We start from the raw sequence: 19,092 nt of genomic DNA, 5'->3' as shown, positions 1-19,092 counted from the left end.
CCCCCTCTTTCATCCCTCTCGACCATCTACCCGGCACGCCTAGCATGCCGCCATTCAGGCCCGTTCACATTCTCGAGCCTGAGACTGAACACACCCACACCATCATTTTGCTTCATGGCCGCGGCAGCAACGGCGAGGAGTTTGCCCAAGAACTGCTTGAATCCAAACTCTCTAGCGGGAACACACTGCAGGAACAGCTCCCGACTTGGCGATGGGTCTTCCCTTCGTCCACAGAGCTCTGGAGCACCGCTTTCGAGGAGACAATGCCGGCCTGGTTTGAGGCCCACTCTCTGACTGACATCACTGCAAGGCAAGATTTGCAGATGGCCGGGATACGCGGTTCGGTACAGTACTTGACCAGTCTGTTGGAGGAGGAGACAGAGAAGTTGGGAGGGGCAGCTCACAGGGTTGTGTTGGGCGGCATCAGTCAGGGAGGCGCGGTCGCGATGTGGACGTTGCTGTGTGCAGGCGATGGCGACGTCGCCCGACGCTTGGGAGGTTTCATGGGCGCAAGTACCTGGCTCCCCTTCGCCGAGAACCTCGAGCGGTATCTAGGCGGTAGACAGAATAGGACGAACCACGACGCTCAGGGAACCGACGTCACGGGGGATGACGTCACGGGAGACGACGTCCAAGTCAGTGAGGCCGATGTGTTCGTGAAGACGATGACTGCTTCCGCGAGACGGACCCCCCGCCAGCGTGGCGCTTCGGAGGCCAACCGGCATCCTGTTCCAGTGTTTCTGGCCCACGGAACGGACGATGCTTATGTGGATATCGAGCTCGGACGGCACGCGGCACGCGTTTTGAGAGAGGTTGGACTGAAGGTCTCATGGACGGGGTACTCCGGGGCGGATCAGGAAGGTCATTGGTTGAAAGAACCGGAGGAGTTCGACGATATTGTATATTTTCTAGAGTCGATCTCTACCTCGATATAATGGACATGAATGTAGTTAGCCGACCGCAGCGGAAGGCATAAGTTTCCCGCTAATACGCCGAGAGATATTCGATTTATTTACCTTTCAGACGCCCAAGGGCCATGAACGGCATGCGTCCGCAAAAAGGAAGCCCATGGCCTCAGCTTAGCTCTCCACTTTTTTTTTCCTGGCAGCAGTTGCCGCACCCCGGCACCGCCAAACAAATGCCCCTCCCTGCTTGCCCAATCCCGGTTCCAGAAGGTACCAATCGCTCCTTAGCAACCACAGCTGCCTTTTTCCCACTATTTTGTTTTCTCTACTCTCGTTATTCAGGTCGCCAACATCACAGCACGGTTGCGGAATAGTTGCCCGCCATGGCTGATCCTCTGGCCCATCTCGCGCAGCTACTCAGCGCGACTCTGGATGCGCAGCACCATCGCAAAGGCAAGTTTTACGCCACACCAACCCCGCCATTGCTTGCTACCCCTCGACCCTTCGGGCTATGGCAATCTCGAGGCTGACACTGGTGTTTGTGCAGCGGAAAATGCACTCAAAGAAGAAGCTAAGAAGCCGAAATACTCGCTCTCGCTCCTGAAGATCGTGAGCGGCGGGACTCAGCCGCTCAATATCCGTCTTGCCGCTGCTCTTGCCTTCAAGAACTTTATCCGCCATAACTATGTGGTACGCTCGGCCATTGCCCTTCCGCAACAGATGCAGTAGACTTTCAATATCTGACGCTGCCCTAGGACGAAGAAGGCAACTACAAACTCCCTCTCGACGAGGTCCAGACCATCAAGCAGGAGCTCGTCGGCTTGATGATCTCGTCCCCGCCCGCAATACAGACTCAGCTCGGCGAAGCTATCAGCATCATTGCCGATTCGGATTTCTGGGAGCGCTGGGATACACTCACCAAGGACTTGGTCAGCCGGCTCTCCAATACAGACTACAAGGTCACAAACGGCGTGCTGGAGGTTGCACACTCCATCTTTGTGCGGTGGCGTCCCCTGTTTCAGTCCAATGAGCTCAACCGGGAAGTGCTGCACGTCGTCGACACCTTTGGCGACCCCTTCATCCAGATGCTGAGCATCGCAGACCGGAACATCGGGGCAAGCAAGGACAATGAGACGGCACTCAAGGGCTGGCTTGAAACCATGAGCCTGTTGACGAGGATCTTCTACGACCTTTCATGCCAGGACCTGCCGCCTGTCATCGAGACACACCTGCAGCCCATCACCGTCATTCTCCACAAGTACCTCTCATACACAAATCCCATTTTCGACGCCGAGGATGAAGAAGCCACGCCCCTCGAGACCCTCAAATCCGACATCTGCGACGCCCTCCAGCTCTTTACCAACAAATACGACGACGACTTTGGCAGCTACGTCCAGGATTTCACAAACAACGTCTGGAACGTACTGTCTAGCGTCGGCCCCCAGAAGAGATACGACATCCTCACGAGCAAGGCGCTGCAATTCCTGACAGCGGTTGCGTCGGTTCGCCGCCACGCCGAAATCTTCAACAACGAGCAGATCCTGAGCACTATCGTCGAGAAAGTCATCCTTCCCAATGTCGCGCTTAGAGAGTCGGACATCGAGATGTTTGAGGACGAGCCGATCGAGTTCATCCGCCGTGACCTTGAGGGCTCGGATACCGACTCCCGGAGGAGAGCGGCGACCGACTTCCTGCGGAAGCTCCTCGACAACTTCGAGATGCTCGTCACGCAGGTTGTTTTCAGGTACATTAACCACTACCTGACCGCTGGCCAGACCGACTGGAAAGCAAAGGATACTGCCGTCTATCTCTTCTTGGCCATTGCTGCCAAGGGCGCCGTCACAGCGGCACACGGCGTCAAGACGGTCAACAGCTACGTCAATGTCGTCGAGTTCTTCGAGCAAAACATCGCCGCAGACCTTCTGTCTGACTCTACCGAACCTATCGCAAAGGTCGATGCTATCAAGTATCTGTACAACTTCCGGAGTCAGCTCAACAAGGCCCAATGGTCCAGTGCGATCCAACCACTTATCCAGAACTTGGCCTCGTCCAACTACGTCGTTTACACTTATGCGGCAATTGCGGTCGAGAGGGTGCTGTTCCTGACCGATGAGCAGGGACACCACATGTTCCCGCGGAGCGACATCCAGCCTTATGCCAAGGACTTGTTAGAACATCTGTTTGCCCTGATCGAGAAGGACACGTCTGCTACCAAGCTGCAGGAGAATGAGTTCCTGATGAGGTGTATCATGAGGGTCTTAATCGTGATGAAGGATGGCGCGATCGAGTGCGGTGTTGAGAGCGTGCTCAATCATCTGATCAACATCACAAATGTCATCAAGGAGAACCCCAGCAACCCACGTTTCTACTACTACCACTTCGAGGCGATAGGCGCCCTTGTCAGGTAAGAACCCCGCTTCTCGCCGAGCTGAGCCGTGAGTGTCTTACTCCAGACAGGTATTGCAGCAACTCGCCCAAGCTGAACTTGCTTCCCCGGCTGTGGGAACCTTTTGCAGCCATCCTTAACGAGGATGTGTCTGGTGAGTCGGCTCTTGCCTCACGTGTCGAGCATGTTCTAACGATCGGGCTTGTAGAGTTCATCCCGTTTATCTTCCAGATATTTGCCCTGCTCCTCGAGCTCAATCCCACGAGCCAGGTGCCTGGGGATTTCAAGATACTTATCGAAGCCGTTCTCGCCCCGGGGCCTTGGGAGACGAGAGGTAACGTGCCGCCCTTGTCCAGGTTCATTGCCGCCATCATTCCTAGGGCTGCCGAGGAAATCAAGAATGAGAAGAAGCTGGAACCGTTCCTCAGCATCTTCCAGCGTCTCTTAGCCGGGAAGAAGACGGACCAGAATGCCTTTGACATCTTGGAGGCCATTGTCGGCACGTTCCCTGCGTAAGTACCCGCTCTTCCTCCCCAGCTTTGTCAGCGGGTTATCTGATGACCACTCCTAGCGACGTTCTGGAGCCTTACTTTGGAACCATCATCAACCTCATCTTCAGCAAGCTGCAAGCCAACCCTACCGACTCGTACAAGTCGCGCGTCGCGCGCTTCTACCACCTCGTCTCGGCCAAGGCCGGCGGAGACTCAAAGATGGGTGCCGATTTCTTCATCAAGCACGCCGAGGCCATCCAAGCCAATGTCTTCACCCCCTTCTACCTGACCGTCATCTTGCCTACGACGGGCCAGTTTGCCCGGCCCGTCGACCGCAAACTCGGGGTTATCTCGTACACCAAGACGCTGTGCGACTCGGAGGCGTTTGCGTCGCGATACCAGAAGGGCTGGGGCTTCACGTGCAACAACCTGCTGGATCTGCTCAAGAACCCGCCCAGGGTGGCGGCGGGCTTCGGGGACGAGATCGTCAACGAGGCGGATGTGGATGACATTGGCTTCGGCGTCGGCTTCACGCCGCTCAATACGTGCAAGCGCGGGCCGAGGGACGATTTCCCCGAGATCGTCGAGGTGGATAAGTGGGTGAGCCAGTTTATGAAGGAGGCGAACCTCCGGCACGGGGGGAAGATTGCCGGGTTTGTGGAGGCGAGGCTTACGCCCGAGGCAAAGGCGGCGTTGGCGCCTTATTTGGCGTGAATCCAGTCGAGGGACGGGAAATGGGAGGGTGATTGTCGATAAGGGTTGTTTATTTTCTTTGATGGGATAGATTTTGGGAGCGACTGGGTTGGGACACCGGAGCATACTCACTCTCATGTAGTATCGGGGGAGACGGAGGAGGAGTATACCAAGTACGGTAAGATAGGCATGGTAGGTCTAAACACCCCTCGCGAGCCCACGAAAATTATCGGAGGATGATTACACGACCCCGTGGCGTTTAAAGGAGAAAAGACTGACTCGCTTACGTCTGAGCGAGGCAGGGATGTGTCTTATCTGTCTAGGTAGTTAGTGCCTTGGTCAGATATAACTTGAAGTGTTCTGGGTTTGGACGTAATCTCCTCTCAGAGAACGAGGGCAAAACGGATAGTTGGTTGCTGTGTTCTTTGTTGCAGGATGATGTGCTCTATGGTAGTTGCTTCCACTGCCGTTGCTGGCTCGGTTTCCGTCTGGTTGGGAAACAGTGAGACGGTGTTTGGTTGACTAGGTACCGTACAGTTCCACAGGCCGAGTCCCGCCGGCACAAAACCACGTCATCGAGGCAGACATCGACAACAAGTGTCTGGGTCTCTCTACCCGGGCCTGTATGGTTTATTTTACCCGGTTTAACTTAGTTGATCAGATCTCTGCACTCCATGTCCGCGTCGACAGCGACGGTGACGCGCTCACACTCGCACGCAGCTACCGACCGGGGGGGAGAAGGGGGGGGGGGGGGGGGGGTGCTGTGGCCACGGCGCGCCATAACCGCAGAAGTTTGCAAAAGTATGAGTTGTTATATACCTCCTATGCAATGTAGAGCATGGATCGGTGAATGTACAAATCCCTGGTTCCCCGTTTCTTTACATATCCCAGCAAACCAAGGTTAACAAATCCTGTCGTTTTATGACATTTCCCAGAAATGAGTTTATCATATAGCAGAACAACATCCCAGCAAGAAAGGAACGAGAAGGGAAACGAGTAAGTAATTGAAGCAAAAAAAAGCAGGAGCTTTTGCGAAGAAGAAACCATTTACAAGATACAAGAAATAGCCGTTGCTTCGTTTCCCACACCTCACATACTATGGTTTATGGTTGGATGGTTGGATGGTTGGATAGTTGGTAGGTTGATTGATTGGTTGCTTTATCGTCAAAGGTACTATTAACGCCAGATCCTTTGCCCCCTTTTTGCATAATTTGTCGATCATGAAGTCGGTCATGTCACAACGATTGGTTCGGATGAGATGAATGGTGAGGGAGGTTGAGGAGGATGGAATGGTTCGTCGTGATTTGAGTTGATGGCAACGATTTGTCGTGGGGTAATAATGTCGGGTAGAAAGGATTAAAATGCAAAGAGGTACACAGCAAAAGGCAAAAGCGCCCTCCAAATGGTTCGATTTCGGAGGAAGCCACGAGACGCCCGATCCATGGCGAAAGAGAGAGAAGCGAATTAATGCAGATGCTGCAAATTACAGGACTCCTGGAATGCTCCGAAGGATAATCGTCAAGCGTCGAGGCCGGGTAGAGTATCGGAGCAGCGCTCTTCTCCATGCTGTGGAAATCAAAACACAGGCCGTCTTTGGTCAGAGGAAGCCGCTCTCGCCGCCTCCAAACACACCGACACTGCCGCGCCAGCCGCACCGCTCACGCTCGCGATCGCTCATCGGCGGCGGCGACTGTGGTTGTTGAGACAGTGCTGCCGTAGCGCGAGGATGCAGATGGTGTAAGTGTTGGGGCGGTGACTGTGGCGGCAGTTGTGTTGGGTCAATATCGCTATTGCTCGCGCGGCTGCTGGCCCCGCTGGTATTGTTGGTCTGCACCAGGAGCAAGCTGCTCGTGCTGCTCAGCCGCCTGGTGAACTCGCCGAAGCTGAGGCGCTTAACGCTCGACGCGGACCGCCGATGCTCGGTCGAGCTGCGGGCCCTCCCTGCTGCAGGCGACGCTGGTCCAAGAGTAAACGCTCCGTCCTCAGGAGATTGTACTATAGACGCAGCTAAAGACGCGTTTCCCTCAACAGAGGACGGCGACGACGCGAGGATCGTCGCTAAGTGAGGTTGAGAGTGCGTCCTCTGGCTCATTTCCGGCCTCCCCCGATTCTTGGAGTAGCCCGTCTGCGGCCGCAGCGGGGTGGGCCCAACACTCGATAACGCCAGCAGTGCCTCACGGTTATAGGCGGGCTGAGACCTCATACCGTAAGCTCGGGATCGCAGAGTCGATTCATGCCGCCCGGTGATGAAGTCCAGGGCTCGCCGGGCAGATGCGGCCGACGAGAATCGGTCCTCCATGTCTGCTTCAGCCCCCCCGGCTAACCCGTCGCTATCACCGTCCTCGACCATGTCGTCACTATCAGAGTCTGAGTCGTCATCTAAGTCCCAGGCGCTCTGCAGGCCTGAATTATCTGGCTTGCTTGCAGTCGTTGCTGCCGCCTCGTATTTTGATTTCGCCTCCTCAGATTCGCGTTGCCTCCTCCTCTCGTCCATCTCTCTCATCAGTGCGTCGAACCGAGCCAGCGAGCTCAACTTTTCCCCTCCAGGGACCTCGCGTTCGGAGCCCGGGATGCAGCGCATCTGGAAGGCCCGGTCGAGGATCGTTTCTCGCGGCCCTGGCGGCGAGCTGGAATCGGGTATCGGCGGGAGCGGAGCCGGCGCTTGAGAGCTGACACTATCACGACCCCTGACAGGAGAGCTCAGCGTGGATGACCTGCCCTGAGCCGACGTCCAACCCTCAATAAATTCGCCCTGGTATTCCCCAATCGTCGTTGCCGGAGACGGGAGGTCGGTTGGGTGCATCGTGGTGTAGTTGTGGAAGCCGATGTGGGACTGGTTCATCGAACCAGTTTGTGAGGAGAGGTCGCTTCGTTTTGAGCGCAGGCTCGGTGAATCTGAGAAGGTCATGGGCCTCTCTCGGCCCGAGTGTATCGGGCCGGGGGCCTTGAAGAAGAAAGGCGGGCGAGCGCCGCCGTTCCCGCTGCCCGGTCTGTTCTGCACGTCGCTAGGTTCCCTCGAACGAGGCGCGAAGGGGTTGATGAAGGTCGGCGAAGCGGGTGTCACCGGACTTAGGGGCACTCTGTCTGGCATGTTTGGTTGGATAAGCTGTTGGATGAAGCGTGCCCATTCATGAAGGCTGGGTTGCTCGTCTGCGGCGCGGAAGAACAGCGTGCTCGGGACAGTCTCCTTCGGAGCCGTAAAGCCGGTTGTCCTGCTTGAGCGTCGTTTCCGCATCTTGTCCAACATCGGGTCCGGGACAAGATTGAGAACCAGGGTCGGGAGTACGGGACCCTGTTTGCGGTGCGCCATCATCTGGACCTGGCAATCCGTGATTGTGGTGATCGAATGCTGCTGTATCGGCTCCGGGTCGTCCTGTCACGCTCCGTGGTCAGAAAGCGCTGGCCACGCCGCCCGCACGAGGGTTGAGCCATCCAGTGGCATGGTAGACCTACCTTGGATTTGTAGATGGAGAGGAAGATGCCTTCCGAAGGCACCATCGAGAACTCCCTGGGCGCTGAGCTGCGATTCGACTGCATCCGGCTGATTGGCACGGACTGTGTTTCTCGGTTCGGGCCTCCCACGACTACATATCGAATCTAGCGGCCGGTCAGCAACTGCGGACGCTCGCCGTGTGAGACGAGGCGGCTCACCTTCCACAATGCTCTCCCAATGATGGTGCCCCGTTCAGGCGGCACGCTGAGAGCCCCCTCCATGGCTGCTACGATTCCTTGCTGGCGAGTCGACACGACGCGAAGAAGAAGAGAGGCCGGGCAATGGGCGAGGGCCTTGGTCCGGAATCGAAGGTATTACGCATTAACGGACGTTAAAGTGGGCGCATTGTGAAAGAAGGAAGGGGTTCCGTTTCCTTTCAGTCGAAACGAGCTGGCCCTTCCAATCACTAACCACGGTCCGCACCGACACCGCTTCAAATGGAAGAAGGGGAAAAAAAAACGAAGAGAAAAAAAGAAGCGTCTACCAAAAGCGACGTGGGGAGGAATCCGTCTCCAGAACCCAGAACCGTACTACAAGTGACAAGATGGTCCGGGAGCGAGATTAATAAAAGGAAGCCCACACTGAGCATGTGGACCTGGGCAAATCGCGCCAAGAAGCATTTTCACAAACTATACGTACACAGTACACTGTAAATGTACACCGCATGGGTGCCTGCGCAGGAAAAGAGTTGCTGGGAACCGGTACCCAGGGGCCACTGCTACGCTATCCACTCGTACCAGGGAAGTGGAGGGAGTCCTCATTGACCGGGGTTGTCGCCGCTCCACCCCGTTGATTTGCCATCGCAGATGCGTCGGCAATCTTCGGGAATTCGTACGTCTTCGACGAAGCTATTTCGTCTGCGGGCTTTGCTCTGGGGAACTCTAACAGCTACATAGGTGTCTTCGGATTGACGGAGGTTTGGGAATTCGATCGCCGAGTTCGACGACGGGGTCTGGATCGGGTATATCCGTCGTTCGGTGTCAGCATCAGCGTCAGCTCTCCTGGGGTCGCTTATTTCAACCCCGACTCGTCCAACTAGTGTAGTGTAGCTCGCTTGGAGCCCGGTTCCCCGTTATTAAAGGTTGCGAGCAGCATCTTCGCCGGTACCATTTCGAAGACGAAGGCCGAGTGCACGGACCGCAGTTTGTTCGTGAGTTCGCCGTTTGTCTGCCTGCCCATGAACCCCTATTGACGAACTTGGATTGGAAGAGGGTCTGTACGACAGTCGCTTTGCCCCCTCCCCTCCCCCCTGTGAAAATCGGCAATCGACAGGGTGGGGTATGGCTCGGAGCGGATGCCGCTAAGGCATTCCGGGTTAGTGCAACTACCTACTGAGTGATTCCGGGGCCGTGTTAGAGGAATTTACCCCTGGCCACCTGAGCTTTGACTCCAACGTCACGCCGCGAGTACGTTACGCTTGATGTGAAGTTCGGTTAGGCATTCCGCGGCGCCCCGACACTATTCGGACGCTTCGAAAAATCGAAATCAACCGGGTTGACCTGGCCAACGCCAACCAGGTTTACGACGGAGATCACTGCGGGTTGCACATGCGCATCTCGGTGTGGTGTAGCAACGGCTCAATGCAACTCTGCACAGCATCTACAGGACTGCGCTCTTGAGTGTATTCTCATCTTCTTTACCGTTTATTGCCAAGTCCCCAGCGCAAGGCGGGACACAAATGTCACTTTGATCTGCGTGGAGGTTGGCCCCCACGCAAGCCCTTATTGTAGCATTCGTCTCAACGGGTGTTGTGTCATCATTCCCGCTCCGAGACGAGAATATCTCCCGGGTGATGCTCAGAGGCGGGCCCGCCATTGTGAGAACCGCTGGATAACGCTTCGCAGTTCGCACTGGATTCCGCATACCACACAGTAGCTCAGAGAATGCCGTGCCCCGGTCCAAAACCATGTGGCAAACCCTGCATAACCCGCCGCCTATCAGTGCAAACGCACGCAGACGTGCATTGTCAGCCATTTCAGCTTTGACCACCCGTGTGTCGCGGAGCTTCTTGCCGGAAGCCAAGGAGCCCTCCATTCCCAACTGTCAGCGATATGCGTCCATGGTGCTGTCGGACTAGGCCAAAGACGACTTGGTGTCGGCCTGCCAAAGGGTCGTGATCGGCGCCCAAGAATGCAACCGTGTGCATTTGCCCCTGGCCCGAATGGCTGTCTCGTTCCGGGCGGGAGGGACGACAGCAGGATCGGAAAATGTCCTCATGCCAGGTGTGCCCAGGCCATCCGCGGGCGGCCAGGGGTTGATCTGCGCATGTTCCGCCGTTCCCACAGCACCGGCGACGGGGTGCGCCGGTTGACCGCATTTTCAGTCAGGTACCCGGCATCTCTCACAAGTCGGGAGCCGAGCTTGGGGGGGACACGAAACGGCAGCAAACGGCCAGCCCTCCGGCGTCGGCTCTGTCGTACCAATCAGTGCGAGCCCCAATTTGCAAATGGAGGGTTGCGGTCGTCTTCAACGTCTTGTGACTTCTGACGCCCTAATATCGGCTTTGCACAAATTGCTTGTTTGCTGGTTGGCAGGTACCGCGCCCGCCACCTCACTTGAGCTGCTGGACCGAGACCCTCCAGGTGAATACTCGGTCCTTCCTCATGCGTCTCTGGTGCCGAGTGCTCTTCCAAGCGGTGAACCAGGCGGTCGCGATCTAGAACGACACGCTGTATCTCCTGTTTCCTCTGCAGTTCATTCACCCTGCCCTCGACACAGGCGGGTTCCACAGTCCCTTACCGCGCAACATGTTTCGATGCAATATCTGGCCGCGCCTGCTTCCGGGTATGCAGGCCAAGGGGCGTTGGGCTGTTCCCCGGTTCAGGAATGAAGAGGGGATCCAGCTCAAGTTTGCCTTTGGTCAGGCCCCGGCCCACTATCTTCCTGATTCTGTAGCTTCTGCAGCGGGCGGTCTGGACGATAGGCCAATGGGCCGCAGTGGATGTGCTCGGCCTAGGGGCCGAAGTCTGCTAGCTGCCCTTCGCTCAAACGGAGAAGAGAGAGAAACAAAGACACCGGACCCCTCGTCGCTGATGAGCGCCAAAAGAGCGTCGACGTGGCAGGCTGGGGATACGGCATAGCCATCACCGGTTAACGTTACTCCTCATCACCATCGACGGTCGCGTCAAAATGCGGCCACCCGATCCACCTCACCTCACTTCGGCCCTTTCCCCCGTGGTTACGGTGTACTGTGCTGGACCGACTGGGACAGTCCGGGGCTCGAATGGTGTGATCCGATGAAATTTGGATAAACATGGCTTGGACGTCACTCGATTGTCTCGATCCATACAGCACCCGAGAGACAGCAGAATATCGGGATAATTGCTTTTGATTTGCCACATGTGCACCAGGGTTCCCAGGGGCCTTCCGGCATGCCGGCACACCGGTTGGCGAATCTCGCAGGCGCACATGGTGCTTTGCTGGGCGTTTGTTTTCAGCTCACCCCGCGCGGGGCCATTGCGCCGTCAATGTCCTGCATCTAAGACATGGCCCATATGACGAGACTCCGGGCCCCGCTGTTGCGGCTGGCAGCTGCAGAACGGCGAACGGCGTGTACCTAGCCGGCACGCGGCCAATATCGAAACGGCACGCAGCCGCGCTCGGCATCTACCGCAGTAAAAGAAAGAAGAGCGGTTGGATTCTCGCAGCAGCAAGTCGTGCCCAAAGCATATCGACTGTGCCGCGCCGTATTTGCGGCAGATGCGGCCGGGCCCGTCAATGAATCCCATCGTCTGAAGTTCTTGTGCAACCCGGAGCTGCGCTTCTGGCATCGATAGTAACCTGGGGCCATGGATGCGTTGCTGACCGAAGGAATATGCCGTCTGCATGATGGAGGTCTCTTGTCACCTCACTCTCGGTCCCTAGATCACCATCAAACATCGGATTCACGAGGCAATGGCGCGCATCTCGAGACCGCGAATCGGATACAGCAATAGCCGCATGTCTTCCATGCAATCAATTACGGCGACCTGCCAGATCGAGCCCCCATCACCTTCATCTTCGCCACTGGCGTGGCCGGTGTTGCTGACCGCTCCTTCTGCGCCGCAGCAGGACTCCCTCGGTGTTGCACAGTCCAAGCCAGAGCGGTACCTGTTGGTTCCAGACATCACCGAACCCAGTAGCCGACCATGTTATCTGGGGGCACACAACATCCCGCCGCGCCCTGCCGCTGTTGCTTGCCAAACTGCGTGCCCGCCAGTTGCGTCAATGTGCCGTGGAGACGCTGATCAATTCCGCCAAACTCTCACCTCCAACTGGCGCAACACTACTTCTCCTAGTAGGCACCTCATCCTAGCCTTGCTTCCGCGATGCGGCAACCGAAAGTCCGTGCAATGACGCGCATGGCGAGAACCATCATGTCAGCCTTTATCGATCCTCCCCCACAGCTCCTTTTTAGGAGCGGACGCATCCACGCGGCGGCAGGTTGAGCCCTCAATTCTCACAATTCCGAGCTCCGCATCTTGTTATACATACCAGAACTCATATGTACTGATCTTGTGCTTGCGCGGCCGTGCCATCCCGTCTCTTGACGCTCCTGTGCCTTCCATCCGCACCAGACATGATGCGCCGAATTAATAGCCAACGGCATGATACCACGGTTGATCCGTCTAGATACTTGGACGGGAGTGATTCCGATGTAGGAGAGGAACCGAGTTCCTTACCAAAGAGGCAGGCTTACCGACTTACATGTTACGCTGGAGCCCGGCAGCCAAAAGGCCACGGGCTTATGTCTAAAGATGCTTCCTCCTGTATCCGGTTATGTAGTCTGCCGTAACTTGCCAATAAGCTGATTCCTTTCCCAGAGGCAGCCGCATTCCCGTAACGTACCCTCAGTTCACAGAGACATGACCGACAGAAAACGCCGTGTAAGTCGGTGTGCGCGGGTTAGGGTTGTAATACCCCACGAGCCCCTGAGCCCCGTGGACCAAACCCTTTACTGGTTTGCAGGAAAGCAGAGACATGTACTAGCGTCAAATGTAGTCAGTTTCGGGACATGCAACAGTCCCAGATCCCCTCTTCCTCACAACGCCCATCAACCGTGATCACGGACAGATCCTCCAGCGCAAGCGCCAAATAGTCTGCCGAAACGGAACGTCAGGTTCCAAACTCGGTTTAAGGACCGTGGCGATATCCGGGTAGGTTCCATACGGCTCTCCGCTTTCCGATCTTTTAGCTTCGCCCCTATGGACGGCTCTCTCCGTTGCAATCCCAAACCCACACACGAGTCATGTGGACCAACCTCCCCATCTCAAAATCCTGCTCCTCTTCTAGGATTTCCCATGTGGAACCTTGGCCCGGAGATTCATCCCCAATTCCCGACGCTGCGGTACCTCCCCAGCGCTAGTAGGTCTGACGCAGTGCCAACATCGTGTGGAGAAGAAAAGATGATCTGTGGTCTCCGGGTCTGCGTCTCGAGATCCTTCCGAGCAACGACCCCGCTATCCAACATAAGTGTGGAATCCAGAAATAACGGGATGCCAGTGGAAATCCTCGGCCAAGGCCACCACCGGAGATAGCACGAGAACGTGACTATGGAGCGATCTCTACACTACGCAGCAGTACAGCCGCCGATCACAGGGTACTTGTTACTGACGATAGTCCCCGGTCAAAGCGGATACCGGGGCCACACACGCGCCGGCGAAAGGGAAGCACCTCACCGGAAACTATCGACGGGTCAATGAACAATGATGTGATGAGGGGCTGTGGGTACTGTCGGACGGCGATACAGGGATGCCGTCTCTTGAAACGGGCCTTATATCTGCGACACTGTATGTACCGTCCATGGCCCAATACATAGCTTGGATTTCCGGAGGTGTCGGGTGACAGCAATTCAGGAAAGATGTTTGCTAAACGACATTTCATTGTGATGAGCGACGGACGGAGTGCCGGATTGGTTTGCATCACTGTTGGGCTCCCAGGTGAACCCAGCCACGGGGGCGACGGCAAACTCCGTTTCACCAGCTCGAGCTAGACTTGGTCCAGCCGTGCTAGTCCTAAGAAAGGCTCTCGACTGACTATCATCTCGGTCCCGTTAGCGAGTTTGGCTTCATGCAAGGAAATCCCAACTTGGAAAAAGTAAGGGTGGAGGAAAACGTAATCGACGACTCATGGGCCACCGATGAGAAGGCGAACCCGGAAGAGCCCGCTACGGGTTGTGGACCGGCTTGCAAACCCTAACACAATCGCGCTGTGCAAGTCGTCCGGACGTCCATACGGAAGTCAGAGTGGACTGCCGTCTTGAAGACAGAGAACGGGAGGAGGAAAGAAACGAAAGACATCAGGGCACCTTTCCTCCCCCCCAACCTGCTGCCTTCGCACAGATGGATATCACATAAAGCTCTTCTCAAACCTCTTAAACGTATACCCAAAAGAGGGCAGGACCATCTCCGGCGTAATCAACTCTCCCTTCGTAGCCCCATCCCCGTTCCCGTTCCCGTTCCCGTTCCCGTCCCCATCCCCGGCCCCAGCCCCGGCCCAACCCCCGGCCGCAGGAGCGGGAGAGGGGGCCGTAAATTCGCCCGTCTGAGACAGGTCGTCGACGGGAAAACACGACGTGTCCGCGTCGGACGTGAACCACGGCTGGTAGGGACTGCGGATGCGCCGCAGGTTATCAAAGTCGACCTGCTCGAAGAAGGGGTGGTTCTTGATCTCTGCGGCGCCGTTGTGGCCGAGGCGGGTTTGCTGGTCGCAGACCAGGCCCGGTTGCGTGTTAGAATGTTTTGAGTCCTTCTTGAATTGAAAAAAGGGGGGAAGGGGGGCGGTAATGTGCAGGGTTGCGGAAGTGCATGTTGGTTATTGGGCATACACTACCTCCTGATGATATTGACGGTATCCGGGTGAAGCTGGATGTCGTCTGGAAAGGAGAAGGTGCGCTCCCAGTTAAGAATCCTTTGGTATGTGCCGTAAGGGGTCTCTGAGACGAACGGCGGCCAGCCCACAAGGCATTCATAGCGATCCCCGTTAGCAATAATCTCAGATGCGAAAAGGGGGAGACGAGGGGCCAGGGGCTGCTTCTTCTGGGTTAGATGTCAGGGTGTAGGTAGATCTAGATCTAACCTAGTGGGTGCATGCATGATCGTGCCAAATGACCACCAGTCAGTGTCAAATGAATATCCGCGGCCGGTGAACAGCTCTAGTGCAGTATAGTCGGGCGTCCTAACGGTTGAATAGGCCTTGAATCGCCTACAATGTCGCCAGTCATTAATTTGATCGGAGGTGGCTAACGGTCAGACTGATCTCGTCAAGGTTGACCGAGTTGCGGTCTCGGGCCCGATTGTTCGAGGGAGCGGGCTGCTGGAGCTTTTCTGTGTAATAGCTACTGTCTTGGCTTTTGAGGAAGCCCTTTGAAAGGCCAAAGTCGGCCAGCTTGATATGGCCTCCTCGGTCAAAAAGAATGCTGTCGGGTCTGATATCGCGGTGGATAAAGCCTAGTTTGTGGATTGCTTTAATTGCTAGGACTATTTCTGCTGCACAGAACAGGGTGGCCCCCTCGGAGAGGATTTGGTGCTTGATGAGCAACGTCATCAAATCGCCAGCTGGCAGGAATTCCATTAGCAGATAGAGAGACTTATCATCCTGGAACGTGGTATAGAGTTTGGCAACCCACTCGCTATCGGACTCGGCGAGCGCATCTCGTTCAGCGCGGACGCGTGGCAGTTGGTGGTTGGCAAATATCTCGGTTTTGACAAGGCATTTGAGTGCGTAGACTCACCCGTTTTGCTTCTTCCGGACCAGCTTCACTTCGCCAAAGTACCCCTTTCCGATGGTCTTGATAGCGATGTAGTTGGAGAGTTCTTCTTTCGTCCGGAGGAAGCGTAGATACTTGGCCTCTGACGTCCCCGACTTCATGTACAATTGCTCCCGCCTCGGCAACAGTGCTGGATCCTCCAGACGCTCCTCTAGAGCCTTCACGCTGTTCCACGGTTAGCCGATGCTTGAGCCCCGCCACCACCAGAGGTGTCGTTTATACCGTTCATATCGTTCTCGTGCTCTCTTCACGCCGTCCTTGAAGAAGCTCTGGGCTAACTGATAGCACAGGACCAGGTTTTGGTTTGCATTCGGACCGTATATTTCAAGGTGACGTTCAGGGGCTGGTGAGAATTCGGACTCACTCATCCTTCGCAGGGCGGCCGGGATCAAGCTGACAGCGGATAGCAACAAGAACGACAGAGAAAATAGGGTCAAGGCTGCTTGCAATGGGGTATACAAGGAAGAGCGCAAGGCGATTTTAGTGTTTCTATCCGCGAGACTGCAGAGCGGTCGGCTGTGAAACGGGCACTGCTAGGTCGGCGCGGTAGCGGGGATGACAGATGAAATCGAAACGTATGTGTATGAATGCCGCCGGCGGGCGGAGTTGCCGGACCCTGGATTTAGGATTCATTGGTACTTTACATGCCGCCCGCAGAGTGCCATTGCTGGTTCACCCGTGGGAAGACCTGGAATCCTTCTGCGGCACGGAATTCGCAGCGCTCAAACACGACGAAGATCGGTGCGCGCTCCGCTATCTAAATCTGCTTTACTTTATCGTACACGTGAAGCTTCCGGTATCATTCGGCTTCCATAGTGAGCGATGTCCTTCGCCCGCTCTTTATTCGACCAACTAGAGGAGCGTGTCAGTGATATATACCCGTATGAGCTCGGCCTCGGCCATCTGGGTACGGATCCACACTCACATCTTGATCTTCCCATCGTCTCCGCACGTGACAAATGTGCAATGGTCGGTCGGGTCCCATGCCACCGAGTTGCACCGAGGAAGGTGAGCTTCGGCCTCAAAAACTAGGGTGCCCGTCATCTTGTGCCAGACGAGGACTCGGCCATCTTGCCCTTCTGCGTCAGCCATGTCTTTCCTGCTAACATAGCACGTTTCTTTCTTTCTTTTCCCATTGCTGCTTACCTTCACTACCACTGATCACAAAGTTCTCGTTCGCGCCACCAAAGGCGCTCCTGATCGTGTACGGACCACCCGCAAGACCGCTGTACTTCGCCGCCGTCTCGCGCGTCTCAATGTCAATCAACACAGCTTCGTTATCTGTCTTGGTGACGAGCATGAATCTCGAGTCCCCGCTTATGCTGAGGGAGCTAGGGCGGGCATTGACCGTCAGGTCATAGACATGCTCCTGCGTCTCATAGTTGTAGAGGTGCACGGTATTTTGATCGTCCATGGCAGCTAGCCAGTGTTGGTCTGGTGAGAGCGCAATGTCTTGGGTCCTGTGCGACGTTGTCCAAGTGTGTATGCGGTCGCCACGCAGGTTCCACGAGCAGAGCGACCTGCTCTTGTCGAAGGACCCGGTGACGAATGTCTGACCATCGGCTGCCCAGACACAGCTGCTGACGGGCTCATCGAACCTTTCTAGAATTGTCAGGCACTCGCCCCGCTGCTTACGATTAGCATCGCGGCTCACTGTCACTGGTCCGGGGGCTCACGGAGGGCACTCACGTCTACGTCAAATATCCTAGCAAAGCGGTTTAGGCCGCAAGTCAGGAGGAGTTTGCTGTCGGGGCTCCAGGCGAGATTGCCGATCTCGGAGTCTGGGTGCAGCATCGTCCGCACAGACGTAAGGCAAACCGCATCCCATATGGTGACTTTGTCGTCCGATCCACAGCTTGCTAGAAGCCTGCCGTCGGGAGAAAAGCGGACCTGCCAGACCTCATGCTGTGTCATTTCTACGCCCGGTTGAGGCAGCTCCATAACAACCTCGGAGGGGAACAAGCTTCTATCGCAAGAGTGGTCGGCGTAGAGTGAAGGTGGCTCGTCGCTCGTATGGTAGAGGCAGTTTTCTATCTGGATTCGCTTGACGCTGTCGAGAAGAACAGCCAGCCGGCGAGCAGGGAGCATGACCGATGGAGATATGCATTCTGCCGCGCAACGTCAGCTCGGCCATGCTGATAGTCACCATGCAGGGGTGAGGGGGTGGGCTTTGGACTGACCTAACAGCTGTGTTAACAAGATGTGTCTAGACCGGCCATTCGCGCCATCCCAGTTAGCTTTAGTCCTGAGGTCTTCGGCATCTTGACACATGAGGAACCTAGAGAGGAGGTGAAGGGTCTGGTGCTGCTCCGAAACGAGGGGCGTCAGCTCGGTCCGGAGCACGGCCAAGGCCCGGGCCGTCTCTCGCTGTTCTAGGAGCTCGAGAAACTTCTGTTGCCTGAGCCAAAACCTCATGGCGTTGCGGTCTGCTCCCGGTGCTAGCACAAGGCCGTCCTCGGGACCCTTTCCCCAGAGCAGCTCCTCTGCCCTGCTCCAAGAACCTTCCAGCACGGCTTGACGAAAGGCAGCCACGTCTCGGCTCTCAACCTCGAAGCCACTCTCCTCGCCCACACTTTGGGCCGCCGCATGGTAGCCCAGATCGTCCAAAGCCTGTATCAGAATGCGTGTGATCTCCTCGCGGTCGTGGCCAAAGTAGTTTGACGGGGTCCTGTGCACCGGTCCCCCATTGGGTTTCGAGCCGTGCATGGCGGCGTCGGACGGCGGCTTGGACGCTGCACTCGGGGCTGCCCGCGGGAGCTCCTCCTCGGCTCTGGATCCGTTGGAGACTACCCGCGGAGCTTGTTGACCGGATGGCTCTTTGGTATCCTCGATGCCGGTCAGCATACTTTCGCGGCGCCTTCGCTTTGTTCTGGAGAGGGGTGTGCCTGGCGAGTGGCTGTCTGCCTCTCCCTCCGCTCCTTCCTCAGGCTCGTCGTCCCTTCGTCTCCTTCCAAGTATCTGCGTCGGTGTCCGCGATGATGACGACAGGGCTGCGGCTCGGGGCCCGGACCCAGCACGTGGGGAACGGCTGGACACGAGCGATGCGGGTAGCTGGTCGGACGCGGATGGAGTATATATGCCGGGGGTTTGGTCTGCCACGGCGATCGAGTTTGGGCCCACGGAAGGCCAGGCAAAAGGGTCGTGTGCGTGTTTGCGGATGTTGGCTGTAGAGGGTAAAATATCGGCGTAATCGATGAGGCCGCTTCGTTGCCCGGGCGGGAGCTGTAGCTTTAGGTAGTTGTTGGGAAACCGGCCAAAGAATGGTAGAGCTTCTGGGTGTGCCGTCACCAACGCGTGGGGGGCGATCGGCGGGATGGGTGGGAGCTGGAAGCGGAACGCTCGCACTGTGGCATCAACCTAGCAGATGGGAGGTACAG

The 19,092-nt window shown here is 56.5% G+C and overlaps 4 protein-coding genes across 4 annotated transcripts; 2 read left to right on the top strand and 2 right to left on the bottom strand.

Annotated features, from left to right (window-relative positions):
* Positions 1-44: 44 nt before the first annotated feature.
* Positions 45-935, top strand: MFIFM68171_05208 (Acyl-protein thioesterase 1; the record flags this gene model as incomplete). The annotated part of the gene is made up of 1 exon (XM_071060628.1): positions 45-935. The coding sequence occupies one exon, from the start codon at positions 45-47 to the stop codon at positions 933-935; it is 891 nt and encodes a 296-aa protein (XP_070916729.1).
* Positions 936-1,288: 353 nt separating this feature from the next.
* CSE1 (importin-alpha export receptor) lies at positions 1,289-4,496 on the top strand (the record flags this gene model as incomplete). Its single annotated transcript, XM_071060627.1, has 6 exons — positions 1,289-1,358; positions 1,453-1,595; positions 1,661-3,309; positions 3,363-3,445; positions 3,500-3,803; positions 3,863-4,496. The coding sequence occupies 6 exons, from the start codon at positions 1,289-1,291 to the stop codon at positions 4,494-4,496; spliced, it is 2,883 nt and encodes a 960-aa protein (XP_070916728.1).
* A 1,576-nt stretch (positions 4,497-6,072) lies between these two features.
* On the bottom strand, positions 6,073-8,189 carry MFIFM68171_05206 (PH domain-containing protein; the record flags this gene model as incomplete). Its single annotated transcript, XM_071060626.1, has 3 exons — positions 6,073-7,848; positions 7,929-8,072; positions 8,127-8,189. The coding sequence occupies 3 exons, from the start codon at positions 8,187-8,189 to the stop codon at positions 6,073-6,075; spliced, it is 1,983 nt and encodes a 660-aa protein (XP_070916727.1).
* A 7,486-nt stretch (positions 8,190-15,675) lies between these two features.
* Positions 15,676-18,559, bottom strand: MFIFM68171_05205 (WD repeat-containing protein 26; the record flags this gene model as incomplete). The annotated part of the gene is made up of 7 exons (XM_071060625.1): positions 15,676-15,880; positions 16,080-16,108; positions 16,498-16,567; positions 16,641-16,785; positions 16,862-17,342; positions 17,405-17,823; positions 17,896-18,559. 7 exons carry the CDS (start codon positions 18,557-18,559, stop codon positions 15,676-15,678), a joined length of 2,013 nt encoding a protein of 670 aa, XP_070916726.1.
* Positions 18,560-19,092: the final 533 nt, after the last annotated feature.

Source organism: Madurella fahalii (assembly GCF_045866475.1).
Source record: "Madurella fahalii IFM 68171 DNA, scaffold_2, whole genome shotgun sequence".
Taxonomy (NCBI): domain Eukaryota; kingdom Fungi; phylum Ascomycota; class Sordariomycetes; order Sordariales; genus Madurella; species Madurella fahalii.
The sequence above is the reverse complement of the archived record's forward strand: the minus strand, read 5'-3'. Positions and strand labels throughout refer to the sequence as shown.